Source organism: Hyperolius riggenbachi, chromosome 4, assembly GCF_040937935.1.
Source record: "Hyperolius riggenbachi isolate aHypRig1 chromosome 4, aHypRig1.pri, whole genome shotgun sequence".
NCBI lineage: Eukaryota > Metazoa > Chordata > Amphibia > Anura > Hyperoliidae > Hyperolius > Hyperolius riggenbachi.
This window is the reverse complement of record NC_090649.1, coordinates 316872636-316895316: the sequence shown is the minus strand read 5'-3', so window position 1 is coordinate 316895316 and position 22681 is coordinate 316872636. Positions and strand designations below refer to the sequence as shown.

At 42.4% G+C, this 22681-nt stretch overlaps 1 protein-coding gene across 3 annotated transcripts in view; it reads left to right on the top strand.

Moving 5' to 3' along the window:
* PHACTR2 (phosphatase and actin regulator 2) overlaps nucleotides 1-22681 on the top strand; it is a 171351-nt gene that overhangs the window by 135392 nt on the left and 13278 nt on the right. For all 3 annotated transcript variants that reach the window (XM_068231696.1, XM_068231695.1, XM_068231697.1), the window contains 5 exons: nucleotides 3306-3496; nucleotides 5237-5393; nucleotides 15135-15190; nucleotides 19254-19315; nucleotides 19936-20073. In XM_068231696.1, coding sequence (XP_068087797.1) covers nucleotides 3306-3496; nucleotides 5237-5393; nucleotides 15135-15190; nucleotides 19254-19315; nucleotides 19936-20073 — 604 coding nt within the window. The remainder of the gene's footprint in view (nucleotides 1-3305; nucleotides 3497-5236; nucleotides 5394-15134; nucleotides 15191-19253; nucleotides 19316-19935; nucleotides 20074-22681) is intronic.

The window sequence follows — 22681 nt, the reverse complement described above, 5'->3', positions numbered from 1 at the left end:
CCATTACACTATCCAGCCACTACTGCTTAGGTGATTTTTACCACTAGCTCCTACACTTCTTCAAACAGGAACCCGAGAGGTTAAACAGCCAAACAGCCTAAGTTATTCAGGGAAAGCCTTTTTCTTTCTTATCTCGCTCTGCTGCTGCCTGAGGGGTTTAAAGGCTTGTCCCGCCTGAGTAGGCTGTGGGTCCTATTAGATTCCATCATCCAGACTTGCAGAAGACAGGAGTTGCTTCTATTGGCTCCCTGCTCCCCTTAGTCACAGCTCTCACTGCTTCTGCTTGTGAGTCACGGCTCCCAGCATAGTCTCCTCGTACAGACTCTGCACACTTCACCAATTCAAAGCAGATGGTATTCTTTAGTGGTATTACTGCACGTTGTAGGCTTTATGAATTGACATTTACTGACATGTGTTGAGGTATTTACTGCACGAGTCGGTAATTTACCTCAAAGCTCGGTAAATTCAGTTTTTTATGCAGTAACAGCCTTTATGAATTGACATTTTCCTAAGTGCTCGGTAAAATCAGCTGTTTTCTGCATTACCAAATGCGGCAATGCTTTATGAGTCGACCCCAATGTGTTGTAGGAGTCCCCCCCCCCCCCGTTCATAATGCTGCTTTTATGCTGGTGTTCGTGGCTTTATTTATTTATTTATATAGCACCGACATATTACACACCACTGTATAGAGTATATTGTCTTGTCACTAACTGTCCCTCAGAGGGGCTCACAATCTAGTCCCTACCATAGTCATATGTGTATGTATGTATCATGTAGTGCATGTATCATAGTGTGGGGCAAATTTTTAGGGGGACGCCAATTAACTTATCTGTATGTTTTTGGGATGTGGGAGAAAACCGGAGTGCCCGAAGGAGGCTTTGTTCTTGCTGGAATGATTCTGGTATCTGGTGGCCTGACTGTATATGATGGCTTGTCTGGTGAGTTTGGGGGTGATACCTGGGTATTGTAGAGAAAGCAGCTTCTGTTAGTGGGTTTTCTGTACGCTGATTTGTACAGTTTGACATTTTTGATGGATATAAGGAAGTTCACATACTTTGCGGAGTAATCCACTTTTAGCTTAAAGCTCTGATTATTCCAGAATTAACAATAGAATTAAACAGTGTAAACGCAAGCACTGCAAACAGTGTAATCACATTAATTATTACACATGCAAAATAAACCTTTAATATCACACGGGATCACTCTGTTTGTTGTCTATATTGCAGCTCATGATGTATCTCATACAGTGCAATAAGACTTAACAATAGAGAAATCTCACAGAAACTACAGAAGAGAGTGAGTCTACACAGATACACCATAACAGGACACAGTAAACTGAATTGTTGCTTTAGTGGTAGCCATCATTTGGCGCTTGTCTACTTTAGGGGACCCAGCAGGAAACCTCAGTTCTCCAATCACAGCTCCCACTACAGCACAAAGCATTGTGATTGGGCAAATAGTGTGGGCGTAGTTTACTACAAGCTACTGGAAACCTAGTTCGAGAGGTTGCTGCCCACCCAATCACACTCGCTGAAATTCCTGCTGGTTCCTCGAAAATAGACTAGACTCATTTTACCAATCAAAACATTAATTATAAACCTGACTGGTAAGCCTTTGAAGGGGAGTATTAAAAACGCATGAAAAGGAAAACCTTGAAGATCCCATGATCTGCTGGCCCTTCCAGGCAGCTACAAGGGTTTAGCAGGAGCAAGGCAGTGGTATCCACGCCCCCTTAGTCCACATCCGAGTGAGTGTCATCCGGCTGCTGGACATGACATGAGGCTGCTTACAAACACTGCCATTCAGTTGTATTACATAGCAACCAGATGGAAGATCAATGGCTCAACTGCTCAGCAAATGTACACTTCAGTTGTCCTTGTGAACGAGGCCTTATTGTCCTATAGAAGCATGAGTTGTTAGAAGATCCTTCCCCTATATGAATAAAATTGTAGCAGTGTTCCAGGAACTGTTTGTTCTGCAATACACTATAGACAAGACAAATACTACTATATGTACTGGATAGGAGACTTGGTAATTTCGGGAAACTGCTGGGAGAGGAATGTTCCTACTGTAAGAATATCAGCAGGCTGTCTGTCTACATGTATTTACCACGCTAAGCACAGTATGTATGATTTGGCCACCCGATCAATTGGGCGCAGGGTGATCAATGGCAGCTCACCCTGCTGCCGCTGAAATTCCGGGCGGTGTTAAATACTATTCCCCTTTGAGTCGTAGCACACGAATTACACTGTAAAAACGTTCTACGCTGCTATATAATAACATTACGTCTATAGCAGTGCCCAGTTCAGATGCAGCGTAGCAGTGAGCATACGCCAAAATTACCTTCTTCGTATTCAGTTTAGGAAAAATCTTTTTCTAAAGATAGTATCTTGCAGATGTGTTATAGTTCTAGGGGTGTGACTCAGAACTGGTGTTAAACAGAAAATATGCAAATCCCATTTAACAGGAAACCGAAGTTACAATGGCCAAATCAAAGCCAGATGCTGCTGATCAATTGGCCAGAACCCAAAGGGTGTAACAATAGCAACCAATTCTCTGACTGTCATGTGACATGCATCTAGAGTCGCATGGTGATTGACTGCATGGCGTGGTGAAAAAAGGTAGAGTGAAGAAGACCTGTCCTGACACTGGGAGCAAGTAATGTATGATGCTCCACTGCTGCTCTGCATTAATTAAGCACAGAACCGGGCCACTCATAATGGGGGTTAGCTAAACACTGGGGAGAGGGCCAACAGATCTCAGGGGGTACCAGCACTTTGAAGTTACACCCCTGCCAAAAGCTGATACATTAACACAGCTGCCAGGGTATTCCTGGGTTTCATTTGGCCTTTGCCACTTCTGTCTCTTGTTGAGCATGAATTTGCATATTCATGGCATTTTACGTTCTACACTTCTCAGAACTACTGAAACCAAAAGATCAGCCAGACCAGCTTCATAGCCAGTCAGAGACTTGGAATGCCAGCCGTGAAGCAAACCGAAGTTTCTTCATAGTAACAAAGAACAAATGTTCTTCTAAGATGCAAATCTTCACTCACCCAGAGCGAATTACATTTAACCAATCAAAGCCTCTAGCTGCTGGATATTTACAGCTTCTGGCTTCAGTAGGCTCTGTTTCTTTTCTTGTAACAAACACCAGGAGAATGGAGGACTAAATCTAAAGGTGGCCACACACCATACAATTTTTAAATTTGCAATTATTAATTAATTGTATTAACCATTTATAACGTATGTTTATCAAATCCAACATAACCAGTGTTGTTATCTTATACTGCTGTGTGTTGTAGTGATGTTCCATTGAAAAGCAATGATGACACTTCAAGCCTAAGAAGCCAAGAAATGACAGATGAGCCTTCTGACACTTCAGTCATTCCAGATGGAGATAGTGAAGGCAAAGGGAGCCAAACAAGTGACTCTGACTCAGATGGGCCCATACTCTACACAGACGATGATGACGATGATGATGACAGCACAGAAAGTGAGAGTGATGCCAATGTTTCCACTGAACAATGTATCCTACAGTCATACTTTTATTTTGTGATTGAGGCCCCTTTCACACAAGGGCATCACGTTACTCTTTGTTGCCGCTCTCTCTCCGCTCCCAAGTCGCAGTGACCATTAGTCATTGTAAGACTGGTCACAGTACCCGCGGTGCAACGTGATGCAATGGAAGTACTTTGGACGACCCAGAGGCGATGCACACTCTGCAGTGCATAGCCAAGCAGTACATATAGTAACGCTCAGCATGCAGTTGCATTAGAGTAAATGGCACTGCAGTAAACTATTTAGATTGTGACGGTGCGGCGCATATGTGCTATTCGGTCAAAATCCAGTAATGTCCTTCTGTCCCCCTCGGGGGCGGGGCTAAACATATCATCCTGTCGGCACACACTGCCACATTGTGTACAAAATAAATGGTGCAGTGCGATTTTCCTGCGTTCGTGCACAAAATCACACCGCACCAAGTGTACAATTAGCCTTAAGGTTAAAAAGCTACTGTATTTACTGACAACTCTGCTACCTGTGTCATATTTGACTGGATTGGGTCCAGCCTTACTTGGTTACAGTCTCAGCATGTGTTATAAGCTGAATCATAATAAAGCATGTGAACAGCTCTAAACATTCATGGAGTTATCAGACCCAGGTGTGTCACAAAATATTGCTTAGCAGAACATCCTTGTATCTAACCAACAGCTGAATGCCTTGATGTACCGTGTGTTACTAAATATGGATTTAATGCATGATTTGTGAGGAAGTAGTATGACCGCTTTAAGGACCACATAATATAAACTGAGTTCTGGCCAATTGATGACCTTTTCCTCATTGAGGTGGTCAGATATGTGAAGGGCCAGCCCTTATGTATAAATAGTTGGTGACTGTATGCAGGCGTTCAGGAAGGGAATGCTGCACACCAAACAGTGTAGACTTTATTCCTGGTGGCCATTATTTTTACTGAATGGCCACACATAATGGAAACAGCCGTTACATCCACAGTGGTAACAGCAAAAAATGTTCAATGCAAAATTAATTTCCCCTTATATCGCCCTCGCAGACATATATTGTTCTTGATTATTTTTTCTTCTATTTTTCCTTTATGCACTTCCCAGGGATATTTGGGATGTGAGATAGACTGAATAGACTGACCTGACACTAAACCAAAGTTTTCTTAATACACACCTCTACCCTCTTTCAAAACCTTGTTAATCAGTTTGAAAACCAATTGAAATTAGCTTTAAATAACTTACTGCAAGTTTTATAGCGTGTTCCTTCAATTAGAGCACATGCACTTAACCTATACTAAACTATATATTGTACTATCTGCTATAAACCAAAAAGAAATCCATGCAGAAGAACAGAGGCGCCAAAAGGATAAAAGGAAGCTAAATGAGCTTAAAAACCAAAGCCTTGGTAAATAGAGGAGGTAGTGGTGGACTTACCTCCTCCAAGTAGACACACAACGACTGTAGTAAAGACAGTCAATATGTTTTATTTATGAACTCCAAATATGCAACGCGTTTCGCAGGTTTGATCCCGATTCATCAGGCAATAAAAACGGAGCAATAGCATATGTGGTCAGTAGAAGAGCCAGAGCCAGTAGAAGAGCCAGTTGGCCCCCAATCACCACAACCTTTTTTTTTTTTTTTTTTTTTTTTTTTTTTGTATTTCAGCAATGTAAATAAAACGTGTTATAATTTGTCTCTGTGTATTTCATCTGAAGGTGCATTGGCTAGTAAAATCCGTCGTAGAGACACACTTGCTATAAAGCTTGGGAACAGACCCTCTAAAAAGGACCTTGAAGACAAGAACATTCTACCACGTACCTCTGAAGAGGAGAGACATGAGATGTGGCAGCAGATTGGAACAAAACTAGTCAGGTATTTACTAATGGTGTATGAAGGCTTAATACTTACTTTTAACCACTTTACCCCCAGCGGTGCGGATTTATCCGTCCCTTTTTCCACTCTGTTAACACCAAGGGACGGAAAAATCTGCACCTGGCACCGCTCCCGCTCGCTCGTCCGCTCGCCCTCGCGCTTGTGCATGCCGCCGCCCGCTTGCCCGGAGATCAATGAACGGGAAAAACCGTTTCCGTTCGTTGATCCAAGCCTCCGCAATGATCAGCTGCTTCTACGAAAAAGTTTTCCAGCCTCATAACAATTCTTGCAAGCGTCCTTCCGGACGCTTGCAGGACGCATAAACAAAAAGTTACTGTGGTCATCTTGTTGCCAAATAGTAAAACTACACCCTAAAGCATTTTTCATATAGAAATACATTAGTTATACACAAAAAATTAACTCATTACCTCCCACACTCCCCAATTTTTTTTTTGTAATAAAAAAAAAAATGACAATTAAAAAAAATACATAAATCGTTACCTTGGGGACTGAATTTTTTAAATATTTATGTCAGGGTATAACACTGTTACTTTATAAACTATGGGCTTGTATTTAGGGATGGATGCAAAACTGAAAAAAATGCACCTTTATTTCCAAATAAAATATTGGCGCCAAACATTGTGATAGGGACATAATTTAAACGGTTTTATAACCGGGACAAATGGGCAAATAAATTTCATGGGTTTTAATTGCAGTAGCATGCATTATTTAAAAACTATAAAGGCCGAAAACTGAAAAATATTTAGTTCCCACATTTTTTCCTATCTTCCCATTAAAACACATTTAGAATAAAATAATTCTTGGAATAATGTCCCACCTAAAGAAAGCCTAATTGGTGGTGAAAAAAACAAGATATAGTTCATTTAATTGTGATAAGTAATGATAAAGTTATAGACGAATGAATGGAAGGAGCGCTGAAAGGTGAAAATTGCTCTGGTGCTCAAGGGGTAAAACCCCTCAGTTGTGATGTGGTTAATAATCCCTCTAACCTAGTTCAGATGTTTGCAGGAAATGTTTTCTGTACACAAACAAACAAATGTTTTAGTGCAGTGGCTCTCAACATTATTTTGGTATGTACCCCTTATAAAAGATGGAGCTTACCAAGTACCCCCTGGTATTGGTAACATTGTCTCATGTACCCCCTAGGAACCCCTTGATACATAAACATTTATTAACCAGATACCTTTACTGTGAATAAATCATTTCCAAGCCTTCCCTGCTGTTTTTAATCATCTAAACTGTATATAACTATTTGTTTATATATCATTTACTAAAAATGTCCTTTGCTTCCTAAAATATGTATTCAGTTTGATTGCCAGAGCTATTTATATTATCCAAAAACAAAAAAAAACCCAGTGGCTTCAAATATTTTCATTACTTATAATATTTGATTAGGATTTAGCTAAACCTTTATTAAATCCCAGTGCAAAATAGATAACTACTACCGCCACTACTCCATGGCACTATGGCCTGGGAGGTACCAGATCTGCCAGCCATCCTGATCTTGGGCTTCAGTCTGTCTGTTGCAAGGCCAGCCAGGGAGTTGCTTTCCTCGTGGTTATTCAGAAGGACAAATTGCCAGCCTGGCATAATCACCCACTTTTCACTTTACTTATAATATTCGGGGTATCTTCATATAGGAAGTACAGGTCAGCACGGGTTCAGATGTGCTATTGTCCTTGAAAGAACTGGCATCAGTTACAAATGAACTACTAATGGCTTTATATATATCTTGTATATAGCTTTCTCACATGAACAGGAGGCTGCCATCCTAAGGGTACATTTATACATACTTTAGATTTTCTCCTGAAATTATCATGAATGATTGTTTTGGGCTAGGGCAATATACATTCGTATCACTAACTCTGCCTCAGGGGAGCTCAAAATCTAATTTTTACCGTTTTCAGTCGTAGGTCAATTTTAGGGATTACCAGTTAACTTTCTGGGATGTGGGAGGAAACTGGAGTGCCTAGAGAAGACCCACACAAATACATACTCCATGCAGATAGTGCCCTGCCCTTTTTTAAATGGGGAACACAGTGCTGCATGGACAAAGTGCTGTTCACTACACCTCTGTGCCACCCAAAAGTTCAACTTCATCTGGACTGAGTCATGTAACTGTTGGATGTAGATATTTTCCAAATGTTCACTAATGTGTGAGAATCCGCTCAGCTGCCTGCACAGGCAGGCAGCCTTTTGACCATGGTTTAGGTTTGCTTGCTGCAGGACTCAGGAAAGGAGACCTTCTGTCAGTTGTGCAGCTTGTGTTGCTGAGGGATTTGCATACATTAGTCATGCAAATCCGTTACCTGCCTTCTTTTGATGACTGGCACTATAAAAGCATTCTGCTCCCAGAATGCTTGGCTGGACATTTCCCTTCCATGGTCTGTTCCTGATGGACACTGCTGGAGTGTCAGCCATTGCTATCTAGTATAGTTAATTCCTGGGGGTTGCTTTAGGCTCCCCTTCTAGCCCAGTCAGGTTGTATTATCTGTTTTGCCTGTTCCGTCTGTCTTGTGTTTGGATCGCACAAGCCCTAGCGTTAGCGGCTGTGGATCCTTCTGATTGAGTCTGGAGTGTAGGTTGGAACAGCGGTTGTTTCTGCCTACCTCATCTGTTCTGTCTGCCGTGTGTTTGGATCGCACTCGCCCTAGCGCTAGTGCTGGGGATCCTTCTGTTCTGTCTCCTGGGATCACGCTAGCTACTTTTTGCTAGCGCTGGGGATCCTTCTGTTCTGTCTTCTGGGATCGCACTAGCCACTTTTCGCTAGCGCTGGGGATCCTTCTGTTCTGCTACTCTGTCTCCTGGGATCGCGCTAGCTACTTTTCGCTAGCGCTGGGGATCCTTCTGTTCTGTCTTCTGGGATCGCGCTAGCCACTTTTAGCTAGCGCTGGGGATCCTTCTGTCGCTTGTCCCTGTTTTCGTGTGTCTGTCTTGTCTGCTGCGCTTGCTGGAGGCTCGGTGAGGTAACCGTTAAGCAAGCGCTCGCGTCCTCTGTTTCATGTTTGTCTGTTAATGGTTAGTTAGGCGTGCTTGTCTCTATTGTGCTTATCACGTGGAGACCTCGCATAACCGCGTGCACTGTTGCGAATGAGTGCGGTGTTCGCGGTTAGCTAGCATTTGTTATTTTCCGTATCTCCTTATTGTATTATTTGCTGTGCCTTTGCTACTCTCGTGCTCCGCCTTGCTGTAACCTTGTGTCACGTCTGGCGATCGCACCTCTCGCGATCGCGTTCCTGCTTCTTATCTGCTGTGGTGTGTGCACAGTCGCGGGTTGGCGACTAATTTTATGCACACACACACAATCTGTCTCTGTGCTCACTCTCAATCGCTTCTCTTGCGATTGCGTTTCTTCCCTTCATACAATTCCTGTCTGGCGTGTGTGGTAGGGCAGAGGAGCTGTTCCTCTGCACTCCACAGCTCCACCTGCCAACAGGTATTTCCCTCTGCAGGTGCATAGCACCTAGCCTGGGTGTCCTCAATTATACGCTTGTGGAGGAAATCCGCCGCGTCAGCGCACGTCTGGTGCGCTGACCACGGAGACGATTCCGCAATCGTTACAGAATGTCCAGCCAAACCAAAATTCCCAGGGCAGAGGGAACCTTCGATTTTGTTCAGATGTCAATGCCTGAGGCAAAGGCATATGTGGATCCTATTATAGGTAGGATCGCACACTACATTAAAGCAGTTAAAAAGTCTGTCCTCGTTCCTGACCCCAACCCATATGGAGATTACCTAGATACTGGGTTGTTTGAACCGCCATTTGCCTCATGGGAGATTGGGGCCTTGTTGGAAGAGTTTGATTTCGATTGGAAAGCCTTTTGCGATTTTTATATCGCAAAGAGCGCGGATGACCTGAATGATTGTCTCGACTCTATGTACCTTTTGATCGATTCTGATGAATGTGATGAGTGTGATGTGGATCTGGTGATTTATGTGTGGCAGACTATTTTGGACGAATTGCACACACACCAACCAATTATTTCCAATAAAGAGACACCATTGTCACATGATTATTCCTGTCTTTCTGGGGTAAAGCAAGTGAGTTTGGACACTGTGCGACCTGAAATGAATGGGTGTGCCTTGACTGTGGACACCTGCGTGAATTCTGATGGAGTTTCTCCCGTTTGTTTAGAGGTTAAATCTGTGCGATCTGATGCCGGTTTCTCAGATGTTCCTGTCGATTGTGATCGGCGTGTGTGTGTCAGGTTTGTCAATAATTTGTGTGATCCCTTGTCATGTAAAAACAGATCTTCTTCTCTCAGTACTACTTTAAGATCCTCCATCTATGATCTTGCTATGGGGAAAATTCCCAAACTACGCAGTTTCAAGAGTAAAATTAATATGATTCCTCATGTTGTTGTCACAACTTCCCCTAACATGGTTCAGTATGAATGCTCAGACCTAGTCAGGTGTGAATGGGAGCCCCCGTTCCAGAAAAAACAGCTCGAAGCGTTGGCGTATGAATTGGAGAACGATTTAGAGTCGTTTTGTGAGTACTACATTGCCAGAAGTGAATCTGTCTTGAGAGCATGTATAAGTTATGCTTCCGCCTTAAGAGAAAAAAAGGGGTGTGAATTTGACTTTGTGAGTCCGCTGATTTGTATGTGGAAAATGATTCTAAATGAATTACGTGTACGTCATTTAGGTGACGTTTGTAAAGGTACATTGTCAGCTGGCGTTTCTGAGATCCAGCAATCCAGCCTGGAGACCTCAGAATCCCTGTCTTTGGAGTGTTCGGTTTCGCAACCTAAAGCGATTGTGGATTCGCAAATTTTGCGTTCTGTCTCCTCGGATTCGACATCGTTAGCCGAGTCTAAGAGTGAGACAGCACTTTGGTTTTGTAAACCTGATACTGAAGCACCTTTGCTATGTCCAGAGAAGGTGTCTCTGAGCCTGCCCTGTATCATGAATAAAGACATTATGTCCACTCGCATTGACATTTGCGAGTCTGATTCTGAAGTAAGTACTGACTCTCCACCCAGTAATCTGGATGAGTCAATATTACCTTGTTTAAAATCTCCTGCAGTGGTCCTAGAGGCTCGTCTAGGTATTGCAACCATTGTTACCTGTTTCTCTGCTATTTTGGAATTGCAGTCTGGTTTGACTGCTATGGAGGAATTTCCCTGCAGTGAAACGAAACTCAGAAAGCCAGAGTTAGTTTCACTAGATATTTCTGTGTATCCCTGTCCTGATGATGAAATTCAGTCTCAGTTTATGGTGGAACCTTCCCTGGGACATCTGCCCGGTTCACAAAATAAAGTTCAAGCCTTGCCCTGTAACATGGATAGTTCAGAATCCTTCTTAGGAAACTTGAAAAAGGATGTTCCTGAGGTCCTGTCTGACCTCCTGGAGATCTCCGAGTTCCTCCCAAAGGGTGCAGAACCTGTAGGAGATGTCTTCTGCCCCCCAAGTCCTTCTGAGGTGTTGCCCACTTCAGTAGGCATTGCTGCCTTGCTGGCTACCTTTTCAGCTCTGATGGAGCTTCACGCCTGTGTAGTCAATGATGATATTATTGTCACAGAAATTTCTGAATTTGTATCCGAGTCTTCTTTTGAAAGTCCAGTGCCTGTGACCTCCACTCATGATGATTCTTTGCCCGGTACTGGTTTTGGTCTTGACGTGCCGGACTCTGAGGTTGGCAGTTCCCCGACATGTCCTGAGGTTTCTCCTGTGCTGGTGTACCCCAGTGTGCTCTGTGACCCAGAAAGCCCAAGTGTGCCTCGGTTACCAGCGTACTCAGATGCTTCCTCGGTGGAGACATGCTCTGATATGGCCTGCCTGCTTGCATGCCCAGAAGTGGTCCCTGAAAGTCTTGATCTTGATGGGTGTCCTCGTAATTCTGAATCCGGAATTGTCATTGGTTCCATGGGGGTTCTTGGTAATTCTCCATGTGAGCCTGGTGATTGTTCTACCCTCTTGGGATCTCTGTGGAGCTTCAAAAGGTTCTGGGAGATTCCGGGAGAGATTTTGCTTGGTACCCTGGATAAGATCAACGGTGGCTTTTGTGTTGTAAGGGACACTTCGAACAGGTATTGTGGCAGGTTTGGTATTTTCGGACGCTCCTTGGAAGGTGGTGGGTATTGTCTGGAGGGTGTCGATGGCTTCTTCTCTGGTATCCACAGTCCTGATGGGTGTTACGCTGAGACTGGTAGTGCTGACGGGCATGTTTCGGTGGCTTCTGTTTCCGATGAGGTCGGTTTCGGGTGGACTGACTCTGGAATTGGACCTTGTCGGGCTGCCCCGACCTTCATGAGTCTTCTGTTAGAGTGGTTTGGAGATATCAGTTTTGAGGGTCGTCTGGAATTCGACCCTAGGAGGGGGGGTACTGTGAGAATCCGCTCAGCTGCCTGCACAGGCAGGCAGCCTTTTGACCATGGTTTAGGTTTGCTTGCTGCAGGACTCAGGAAAGGAGACCTTCTGTCAGTTGTGCAGCTTGTGTTGCTGAGGGATTTGCATACATTAGTCATGCAAATCCGTTACCTGCCTTCTTTTGATGACTGGCACTATAAAAGCATTCTGCTCCCAGAATGCTTGGCTGGACATTTCCCTTCCATGGTCTGTTCCTGATGGACACTGCTGGAGTGTCAGCCATTGCTATCTAGTATAGTTAATTCCTGGGGGTTGCTTTAGGCTCCCCTTCTAGCCCAGTCAGGTTGTATTATCTGTTTTGCCTGTTCCGTCTGTCTTGTGTTTGGATCGCACAAGCCCTAGCGTTAGCGGCTGTGGATCCTTCTGATTGAGTCTGGAGTGTAGGTTGGAACAGCGGTTGTTTCTGCCTACCTCATCTGTTCTGTCTGCCGTGTGTTTGGATCGCACTCGCCCTAGCGCTAGTGCTGGGGATCCTTCTGTTCTGTCTCCTGGGATCACGCTAGCTACTTTTTGCTAGCGCTGGGGATCCTTCTGTTCTGTCTTCTGGGATCGCACTCGCCACTTTTCGCTAGCGCTGGGGATCCTTCTGTTCTGCTACTCTGTCTCCTGGGATCGCGCTAGCTACTTTTCGCTAGCGCTGGGGATCCTTCTGTTCTGTCTTCTGGGATCGCGCTAGCCACTTTTAGCTAGCGCTGGGGATCCTTCTGTCGCTTGTCCCTGTTTTCGTGTGTCTGTCTTGTCTGCTGCGCTTGCTGGAGGCTCGGTGAGGTAACCGTTAAGCAAGCGCTCGCGTCCTCTGTTTCATGTTTGTCTGTTAATGGTTAGTTAGGCGTGCTTGTCTCTATTGTGCTTATCACGTGGAGACCGCGCATAACCGCGTGCACTGTTGCGAATGAGTGCGGTGTTCGCGGTTAGCTAGCATTTGTTATTTTCCGTATCTCCTTATTGTATTATTTGCTGTGCCTTTGCTACTCTCGTGCTCCGCCTTGCTGTAACCTTGTGTCACACGTCTGGCGATCGCACCTCTCGCGATCGCGTTCCTGCTTCTTATCTGCTGTGGTGTGTGCACAGTCGCGGGTTGGCGACTAATTTTATGCACACACACACAATCTGTCTCTGTGCTCACTCTCAATCGCTTCTCTTGCGATTGCGTTTCTTCCCTTCATACAATTCCTGTCTGGCGTGTGTGGTAGGGCAGAGGAGCTGTTCCTCTGCACTCCACAGCTCCACCTGCCAACAGGTATTTCCCTCTGCAGGTGCATAGCACCTAGCCTGGGTGTCCTCAATTATACGCTTGTGGAGGAAATCCGCCGCGTCAGCGCACGTCTGGTGCGCTGACCACGGAGACGATTCCGCAATCGTTACATAATGTATGTTACTCATTAGTATTTCTGATGCCTTAGACTCCATCATTAACTACATGATTATAACACTTGGACTGTTTGTGAATGAGGTGTAAGCATTCCTTGCATTACCCATAATGGCTGTTGTTGAAAATATTACTTGAAGATGATTTGTATCAGAGACATAGTCAAATAGTTTAAATGTTTTTATACTATCAAGAAAGAAGAGGCATCTGCTTCTCACTAAGGCTACTAGAGGCACATATAGTAGGGAGAAGAATGAAAAGGGATGTGAAGGAATGAAAAAATGCAACCCACCCCACTACAAACCTGTTGTGAGGAAAATAATTACGGCATGTAATGTTAGTACATGGTAATAAACAAGGAGTGGAAATTATTAGACACCTTGACCTCATGGGCCCAAGAGTTGTGCCCTTGCATTCTTTGCAGCTGATTTGGCAAGACAGGTGCAAGAAAAGTGGAGCATGAAAACACAGGCTTGTGTCAACAACATGTCTGTTGTAAACTTCTAACACAAACTTGTATTGCAGCTGCTACAATCAGCTGCTTCAAAACAGCATATTGTAGCAGTTACATCACAAGTTGACAAGTTGATAGAAACACCATTGTATGTTATTATCAAAGGTGCTGCTAAACTTCTACGTCTCTGTGCATCTTCAAAATGATACCAATACATTTATGTCAGAGACCCTGTTTGCAGCTAGGCAAGAAGCGGCGCTAAAATGGCTGATTTTGCCCACTAAAGGGCCTAAGCCGACTAACGCGGTTGTGCATAATTGTGTCCGCTTTTCAGCACCAGATCAATGTTACAGATGCTGAAAAGCAGACAGAAGCAGACACAACTGCATTAGTGGGCTCAGGCCCTAAGGCTGAGTGGGTGAAAAGAATTAACAATGCCTTCCCATTAAAAAAACGTATATATGCACATATAAATATGATCCCTGTATTTCACAAAATATGGGACAAGTGGTTAGAATGTTGACAGGAACAAGAAGGTGCTCAGTATAGAACTTTGTAAGTCAGCTGAGGGGATCCTAGACACGCTAAATAAAAGTTACTGTGATCCCAGCAGAGCACCCGTCTTCGTGTGACTTGTGCCACATGCATGCAATCCACTTCTTTATGATATGACCAAATTTCACTGTTCGACCTGTGCTACTGTTCATTAATTATTCTGGTTGTATCCTGGCTAGAACTGTTTCTTTTTTCAGAACTGAATCCGGGTTGCTATTGATTGTCAATACATTGCGACTGATGCACTACAGAAGACTGTATTATATGTAATTTTCCATGATCTGTTGTCCTCTACTTAGCATATGTAGTAGAAATGTACATGGAGATGTTTATTCTGTTTCAGTTTCCTATGTGCATCAATAGCATTTTTCTTGTTGGAAAAACATCTCTGTGCATGTGACATAAACCCTAGTGGAGCTGTTGGCCAAAGCAACCAGTCAGGTTTTAAATACTGGATGGAAAAAGGATTCTGACCGATTGCTCTGAGCAACTACCCCATTTTATACAATCAATAACCTGTGTATTGAGTCATGTCTTAAGTGTCTTTCCTCTCTTGCGGATAGTGGTGATACAGTATTCTGTACTAGGTATGACAGGGGATTAAAGGGCAAATGCTTAGCATGATTTTTAGGAAATTTGCAATCCCTTGACTTACCTGTTGGTGGTGCTGTGTTTCATATATGTACTACATATACTGTATCCCTGCTGGCTGTCAGCAGGAGTCTCCCAGCAGTTCCTGAACATCTGTTATGCTTCACCTACAGCTGTTGGGAGCTTTATATTCCAACTCCTCACTAAAGCCATCACAATTTAGTCTGCAGTAGTTAGCATTCTTGTTATATGTCAGTATGTTAAATAATTCAGCCAAATCAAAAGTGTAAAAAAAAACATGTTTTTCCTTCTCAGAGCATCAGTGAGATGATATCCTTCAAAGATATGCTTCATGTAAACCTACGCTTATTTCTTACAGGAGACTCAGTCAAAGGCCCACTAGTGAAGAACTGGAGCAAAGAAACATCTTAAAACGTAATTATACAATCAATTCAGTTTAGCATTTTAGAGTAGTTTAAGGCCCGGTTGGACTAAAAAATGGTCCGTTTAGTGGACCGTAACTAAACAGACCCTAATGGAGGTGAATGGATCTTAGTTAATAAATAGCATCCATTCACTAGGGATGGTCTATGAGATGCAAATATATTTGAGTTGATGCAGCATTATGCAAATGTATGCAGTTTGAAAATGAACCAATCAAATCCTACTGAGCTAAAATTAGATTGGTCCATTTTCAAGCTGCATAAATTTGCATCCAAAATTTGCATAATCCTGCAGCAACTCAAAATGTATTTGCATCTCATTGACCATCCCTACCGTTCAGGTAGAAAACCAGCTGCTGCAGGTCCGGTCAGAGTTCCCTGCAGCATGCAGCGAAGAAGCAACGGCATCTAATGGCTGCTCTATTTTATTATCATTTTAGTGTTTCTGTGAATAAGTGATTTCATACAATGGCTGTTTTGTACAATTCAATCATACATGTGTTAAACAGCTACAAAAACCAAGCCATAGGTGAATAGAATGCATTTTACATTTTAGCAGAGAGCTTGTTTGTAATTCAGATTTCAATTACAGGAAACTTCTTCCAGGAAAATATTGTGTAAACAGCTGAATAGTTTCACAGTGCTTCTCACTACATTCCAGATCCCCTTCTGCAGTGCGCAATATAAACCTGCAAAACACTCACTAGAAAGATTAAACACTGAATTCAACAAATTTGTACTTTATGCATGTCGGCTCTTCCATTATATCTCTTTGTCTCTCTGTTCCTCTAAAATCTTATAAAATAGATAAAGTGATATTTTATGGATATTTAAAGTTGTACTTGCCAACTTCCCTCATTTTTTCTTTTTCTGACTAAAGGCCACTAACCCCAAGCCCAGCTTAAAGGACCATTATCTTGAAACGAGTATGTCCAGTAGAAAGAGTGTATTTTTAAACCCCTTAATAATAAAATAAAATAGTGATACTATTGACCCCTTTTCCTTGCCTAGCGAAGAAACAAACCAGAACAGACTAATGCGCTACAGAGCTTACCACAAAGCTGCTTTATCCACATGTCCCCCAGCATTACATAGGTCTTCCCCATAGCCCACACTGCAGGAGCGCACAGGAACACTGCTGGAGATTCTTCCATGCAGACAGGTGATGCCACCACAGCTCATGATGTTATTCTGTAGAGGGGACCTTTATGTTCCATCTCTACAGGCAGTAGAATGGGCAACTGCTGTGCATCAGTACACTCTATGGGGAAGAACTAAGTAATGCAGGGGAAGATGTAGATGAAGTAGCTCTGTGGCAAGCTGTTGATGCTCCCCTACAGAGTGTTATATATTTACATTCAAGTAAGAAAAAGGGGAAAGTAGTACAGTATTACCATTTTATTTTACCATGTACTCTCTATGTGCCAACTTAGTTAGTGTTTCTAACATTAAGTGGTCTATTTATAAAAAAAGGCAATCAGATTGCCAGAAGAATGTTATTTCTACAGAAATAATAGCACTTTTCTGCCAGTCCATATTTAGAACTGTGGTGGTCAGCTTCCCACTGTCAACCATTAGCATCAATATGTACATTTGTCTTATTTATAAAGCAGGGATCAGATCAATCACCACTCTACTGATAGCCAGGTACAGTTCACCACTTTCATAATGATGAACAACATCAGCATCAATAGAGAGTTTTATTTTTATATGTAAAATGTCAAGGACTAGAACTCATCCCCATGTCCAGTGGACGAGGAGGGGTAATTCAACCCATGCATGGGTGGAGGGTAGGTCCTCGGATTGATTCCAGATATCTGCTCCTCAGGGAAATGTGTATAGGGGTACATTTGTAATTTTTACCATTTTACACAAAAAAAAATCCCCTGGTGTTGTTTACCCATCATTTTACTGATCTGACCAATGAAAATTCTTTCCACTGAAGATTTTTGTTGGTAGGATCTAATGACAGGAGACTGAATTATGTTTTTTGTTGGGGCCTCCTTTCACTACACTAGTAAGGATTCTCACTGGGTCTGATTAACAGACCAATGAAGAGCCCACAGTGGAGAACTCTTAGTGCTTAGTGCTTCATATTTAGTGTAGTGTTGGAGCTGACCAGTCTTGGGGGGGGGGGGTTAAACAAAATTGACAGAAGACCCATTAGAATAACTAGGACTTGAAGTTGAGGATTATGAAGAGCGATATTAAGAAAAATGTTTTCTTAAACACATTATAATGTTGGTGTCTGATGTTTATTACTCTTCCCTGTATGGAGTAATAGGTAATGCAAATAGTCACCATATTCTTCCCTCTTGGGAGCGCATATATCTGTGAGCCTTCAATAGAAGGGGCTTCCAGATTCTACCATAAGTCATCCAGATGATCTACCCTCAAATGCAAGAGGTCAACTACGACCACCTCCTTCTGGACAGATGAAGTAAGCTCCCTGTCCATTACATCAGACAAGGGTGCTTTTAAATAGGCAATAATTGTTTAGTGTAGGTACGGTATGTGGCTGATTTATTACAGTAGAAATATGCTGCACTAGATTGACGTTTTAAGGTACATAAAGGTATGTTTCTTACTTGCCTGGATGTAGGCTTTAATTTTCCACGAGAAAATAATTTATGCACCATAAACTAAAATATTAGCTCTCATAAGGCAAATAAATTCTTTAACATTATGAAACTAATAACTGGTCTTATTTAGTATCATTCCTTTAATAATTAGCTGCTATTTCATCCAGTCAGTGCATTCTTTTAAAGTCAGATTATGTATGGGATGTGTCACATGTTTCCATTAAGGAAACTTAACTTGTTTCCTGGTGTCACCCAACTGAACTCCATGATTCCCCATTATTTTCTGTTGGCAGACCCAGTAAACCTAGTAAAATCTCCTTTGAAATGTATATGAAAAATACACTTTAGAGAAACCAGATGCTGGGTGTCACCAAGTCAAATTAACATTAATGTCCTCAAAACAGCAATTCACGAAACAATTTGAAATAATAAAAAGTGCTATTACAAAAGTCAAAACATAACAAGTCTAGTTGGAATGCAGACCTTCTTCAGAGCCATATGGCTCCTTCCAATAAATGTGTTATACTGATAGTTGTAGGCTATACTGCACTGCAGATGTTGTTATCTAGATTGGTCTACGTCTGATAGGAATTCATATAAAACCTTTTATTTATTCACATTCCTATACATATTCACAAAAACCCTCAGTTCACTAGTATCAGTCTGGTTTTACCTCAGTAATTTAATAGGTTTTTTCATAAGCAATAAACTGGAGAATGATATGCAAGTGAGATAGGAATCAGCACAGTTGTGGTCAACTACAGTTTAAAGTACTGCTGAACTGTGAATGCCTTTTTTAAATATTTGTACATTCTCCTCTGAAGTATGATAAGCTAGTAGTGTAACATGCACTGTCAGGTTCATGGCAGATGAAAATGATTCATTTCATCCTGGCTGTCACATGTCTACGTGGTCTACTAAGCCCCACCTGTAGATATTAGGGAAGATTTCAGTAGAGATGCTGTGTCATTTCAATCACAGCACCACAGCATGCTAGCTTTGTCCAATGCAATATACAGCTATACAACCACTGATCACATACCATTCCTGCCCGGATGTAGGAATTGTACAGACAGGAAGAAGGAATATTTGAAGAGTGCATAACAGAGAAAATAAAAGCATTTCATGTTTTCCTCTGTCAGTATTCGTATTGGATTATATTGGTGCCAGTATCCATATTGGATTACATTATATAGCGGGTTCCATGGACATGCATAAGCATCTAAATATGTATTTAGTTTGTTAGCTAGGGAAGATAGCGCCAGACTGCAAGTGGCATGCTTATTCTTCTGTAGGTCAGAGTAATAGTTAATGAGATAAATAGGGATAAGTCATGAGATTAACAGATATGGAGAGATCAACTGCAAGCTTAAGACAGATAAGGAGAGATCATTTATAAGATAAGTTTTGGGATTTAACCCCATAGTGTGCACATAATGGAATTCTCATGGTGTTTGTACCTTTATCATTCAGAGAAAAATGAAGATGAGGAGCAGGAAGCAAGACGAGAACTAAAGCGAAGGCTCACACGCAAGGTATAAAGCTGCTGGCATAAGCAACAACATGTCGTACTGGCTAAAAAGTCTTAAACCTAGCAAACCACTGATTACCGACATGCACAGCCAAATCCTCGAACATCTAGATACCTGTATATATTGAATTGCATCTTTCAATGTAGCCAGTCTAAATGAATAGCCAATTCTTACTATCAATGGCTCTAATTAACTCTTGCTGGAAAATCATTGTATCTCTATGAGACCCTGTTCTAAACAATTAAATTTAGTGTGAGGTAATTTTGGTGTCCAAAACAATTGTTATTATTTTGGATCTAGGAGATACAACACAATGGCAAACATGTCTGCATCACAACACGGTGCTGCCTTCTCAATCAAAATGAGCAAGTGTATTATAAAAATCAATGCTATTTCTCAGTATCCACATTTGCAATGCTGTCTTTGTACACTTTATACTCTGTTCCTCTGTTAAAAAAAGGGGTTTACATAATTTGCAAATAATCACATTATGTTTTTGGTTATATTTTGCACAGCGTCACTTTTTTGGGAAATGGGATTATAAAGTCATAAAAATAACAATAGTGCATTACCGTTTTCAGCATATAATGCAACAACATTTTTTCTCTGTCTGTCACTTACAGCTCAGCCTGAGGCCTTCAGTGGCTGAATTGCAGGCCAGGCGTATCTTGCGCTTCAATGAATATGTGGAGGTTACAGATTCTCTGGAATATGACCGTCGTGCTGACAAACCGTGGGCAAGGTTAACTCCTGCTGATAAGGCAAGGGCACATGCTTTCTCTAGTGATAAGTAACAAATGTTAGCCCATATGCCATTAACTTTTTCTCCTGAGTTTTTTATTAGAAGATATTTTCACATCCTGTCAATAAAATATGTTTTAAAACACCAGCAAGCAAGAAAATACTCAAATTTTTATAGTAGTTTTTCACCTACGTTTGGCAGATTTTCAATTCCAAAGTGTTGGAAAGTTATATTAAATATAAGGTGAAAAATGATCTCCTAGGAGGGTACTCGGGAGATAAAGTGAAATGCATATGGGCCAAGTGTGTCTGTGTGTCATGTGATGTGTTGTGTGATTTGACAATAGTTTGTGCCATTATAAGTTGCCATGTTAATTAGGACTTGCAATGGGGTATCTAACCAGTGTCAGGTGTTAATTTGAGAGTTAATGAAAAAGGCTATCTTTAGATATGATATGTAAAGTTTTGCATATAGTTTCAGCCTTATGTAGGTAGTCTGTACTAAACCAATTATTAGGAGCCACCATTGGCTTACTGTTGAACATTGTAGATTTTTATTCCCCTGAACGCCAGGGTTTTTGCTCTTTAAACAAATATTTAAGGTTATTTTATACTTTATCTGTTGTGTCGCAGCAGACAAAATCAGTGCATTGCAACGCAAATTTAGTGATACCCATATCTGGCTATCACATTTGGTGCTGTGCGACCAGTTCTGTCAGAGTCATAGTGAATACACTTGCATTACAGGATGACGTGCGTGTTTACATTGGAAGTGAGGCATACTTTCATGGTACTGTATGCCTCACTGTATGGACACACCTCACCATTAAGGTGCAATGCGACTTTTTGGCAGTATTGCTGTGCGTTTGAAGAGTAATCGCACTGCAATGGTGTCACGGACGGTTGCGGGGCCGCAGGCGCGTCCTGGAACCGCCCGTGAAGAAAAAGCGATCGCACTCGATTCCCTGCATCGATTGCGCTTCAAATCGATACAATCTGGGTTGAGTGTGTAGGGGCAGTTGAAGTCCTTTTCTTAGCAGAGTTATTTTCATGAAGCCTGTGCCCTGTGACTTGCTAATGAAGCCAGAGGGGTAACACTCAGATGTTAATTAACAAACCAGGAGTCTTTTCAGAGCCAAGGAAGCTAATCCCAGCAGGGGGCTGACTTAGCGGAACCATTCAGCCAGGATAGGGAAACATAGAGTTATGATCTTTATGCATGTTTTAGAAGTACCATACATCGGAGAGCTGTGGGAGTTATATCCTTCTGCTGGTCCGGATCTTGTGAGTATTTTGATATTAAATTGGGGCCACTGGCAGAATCAGAACTCGGGGAATTCCACCGTTTTTTAGCCGGGCATGCAAACATGCCCAAGTTTGATATCATATTAATCGGTAGGTTCTGGGGATCGAGAATATGTAATTATTATTTGTGTGCCGGCCGCGCAGGTCTGCCTAGGGAACATGTCAGGATTATGAGGTTGCTAAAGCCCCTGCCCAGATGTGATTACCATAGTCCGGCCTGGGGGCCGACTCTGGAAGCCCGCCTCTGATCTCAGCTTCATTAAAAGTGAATGAGCTGCCTGGGAAGGAGTCCTCCCATTCCATCCATATGAGAACATCCTGCTGCCAGCTCAGAGGACATAGGGCTGGTGGCCATTTTGCTGAACTTTGAATAAAGCTCTGAAACAAAGGAACATATGCTGGCATCCACCTGGTCTGAACTCTGAACTCAAATTGAAACCCAGAACTCTGTTTTCCCACAAAAAGGACATCTTTCCAGGAACTAAGTATTTTTCTCCCTTCTTTTATTTTTTATACTGGCTATTACTGTCTTAATAATTGTGATTTTAATAATTGTCTGTATATATTAATTATTTATATTGCGTGAATAAACGACTTTCTCCAAGTCATTCACTGTCCGCTACCCTGCTTATCAGCACCCACAGAACTGATCCCGGGTCTCTGAAGATACGCTACTGTTTGTTTGTTGTTGGCTAGACAGAATACCGTGTGTTTAACCGTTTTATTCGCAGGACTAGTCAGTCAGTTAGTGGGCTCCACGGTCCAATGGTAACCGCGGTGGTGGCAGTTTACTCTGAACCAGTAGGTGACGTTGTAATTACCCGTGTCTCACAGGCTCCCTTCTGAGTTGTCTGCGGCTAATTCTTAACGGTTCCTGCGCATTGACTGCGACCAGAGTTCGCACGATCTGTGCGCTGGCACCGTTTAGAAGGCTAAGTGCGGTCAGCCACTAGGGCTCCTGTGACAGTGTTAGGCAGCGGTTGGGACCTGTGTTGTGCTGAAAGTATCTACGATAGCGCTAGCGCTATCAAGAAACGAACTAATTCGTTGGTGTAGCTGGAAGGCAATATATTTTTTTTATATATACAGAGAGACTGTGTAGCCAGTACCCCTCCCCAAAAGTTTTATTTTATTTGGCGTGGAAATGTCCGGGAACTACAAGAAAATGTGCCTGGCGGACCTGCAAAATCTTTGCCAAGAGAGAGGCATTGATGTCGGCCGCAAGAAACAAGGGGACCTGGTAACGGAATTGTTTCAATGGGATACCCAGCAACTGCAGGAGCTGGATGTGTCTGCTGAGGTAGACGCTGACCCATCTGACTC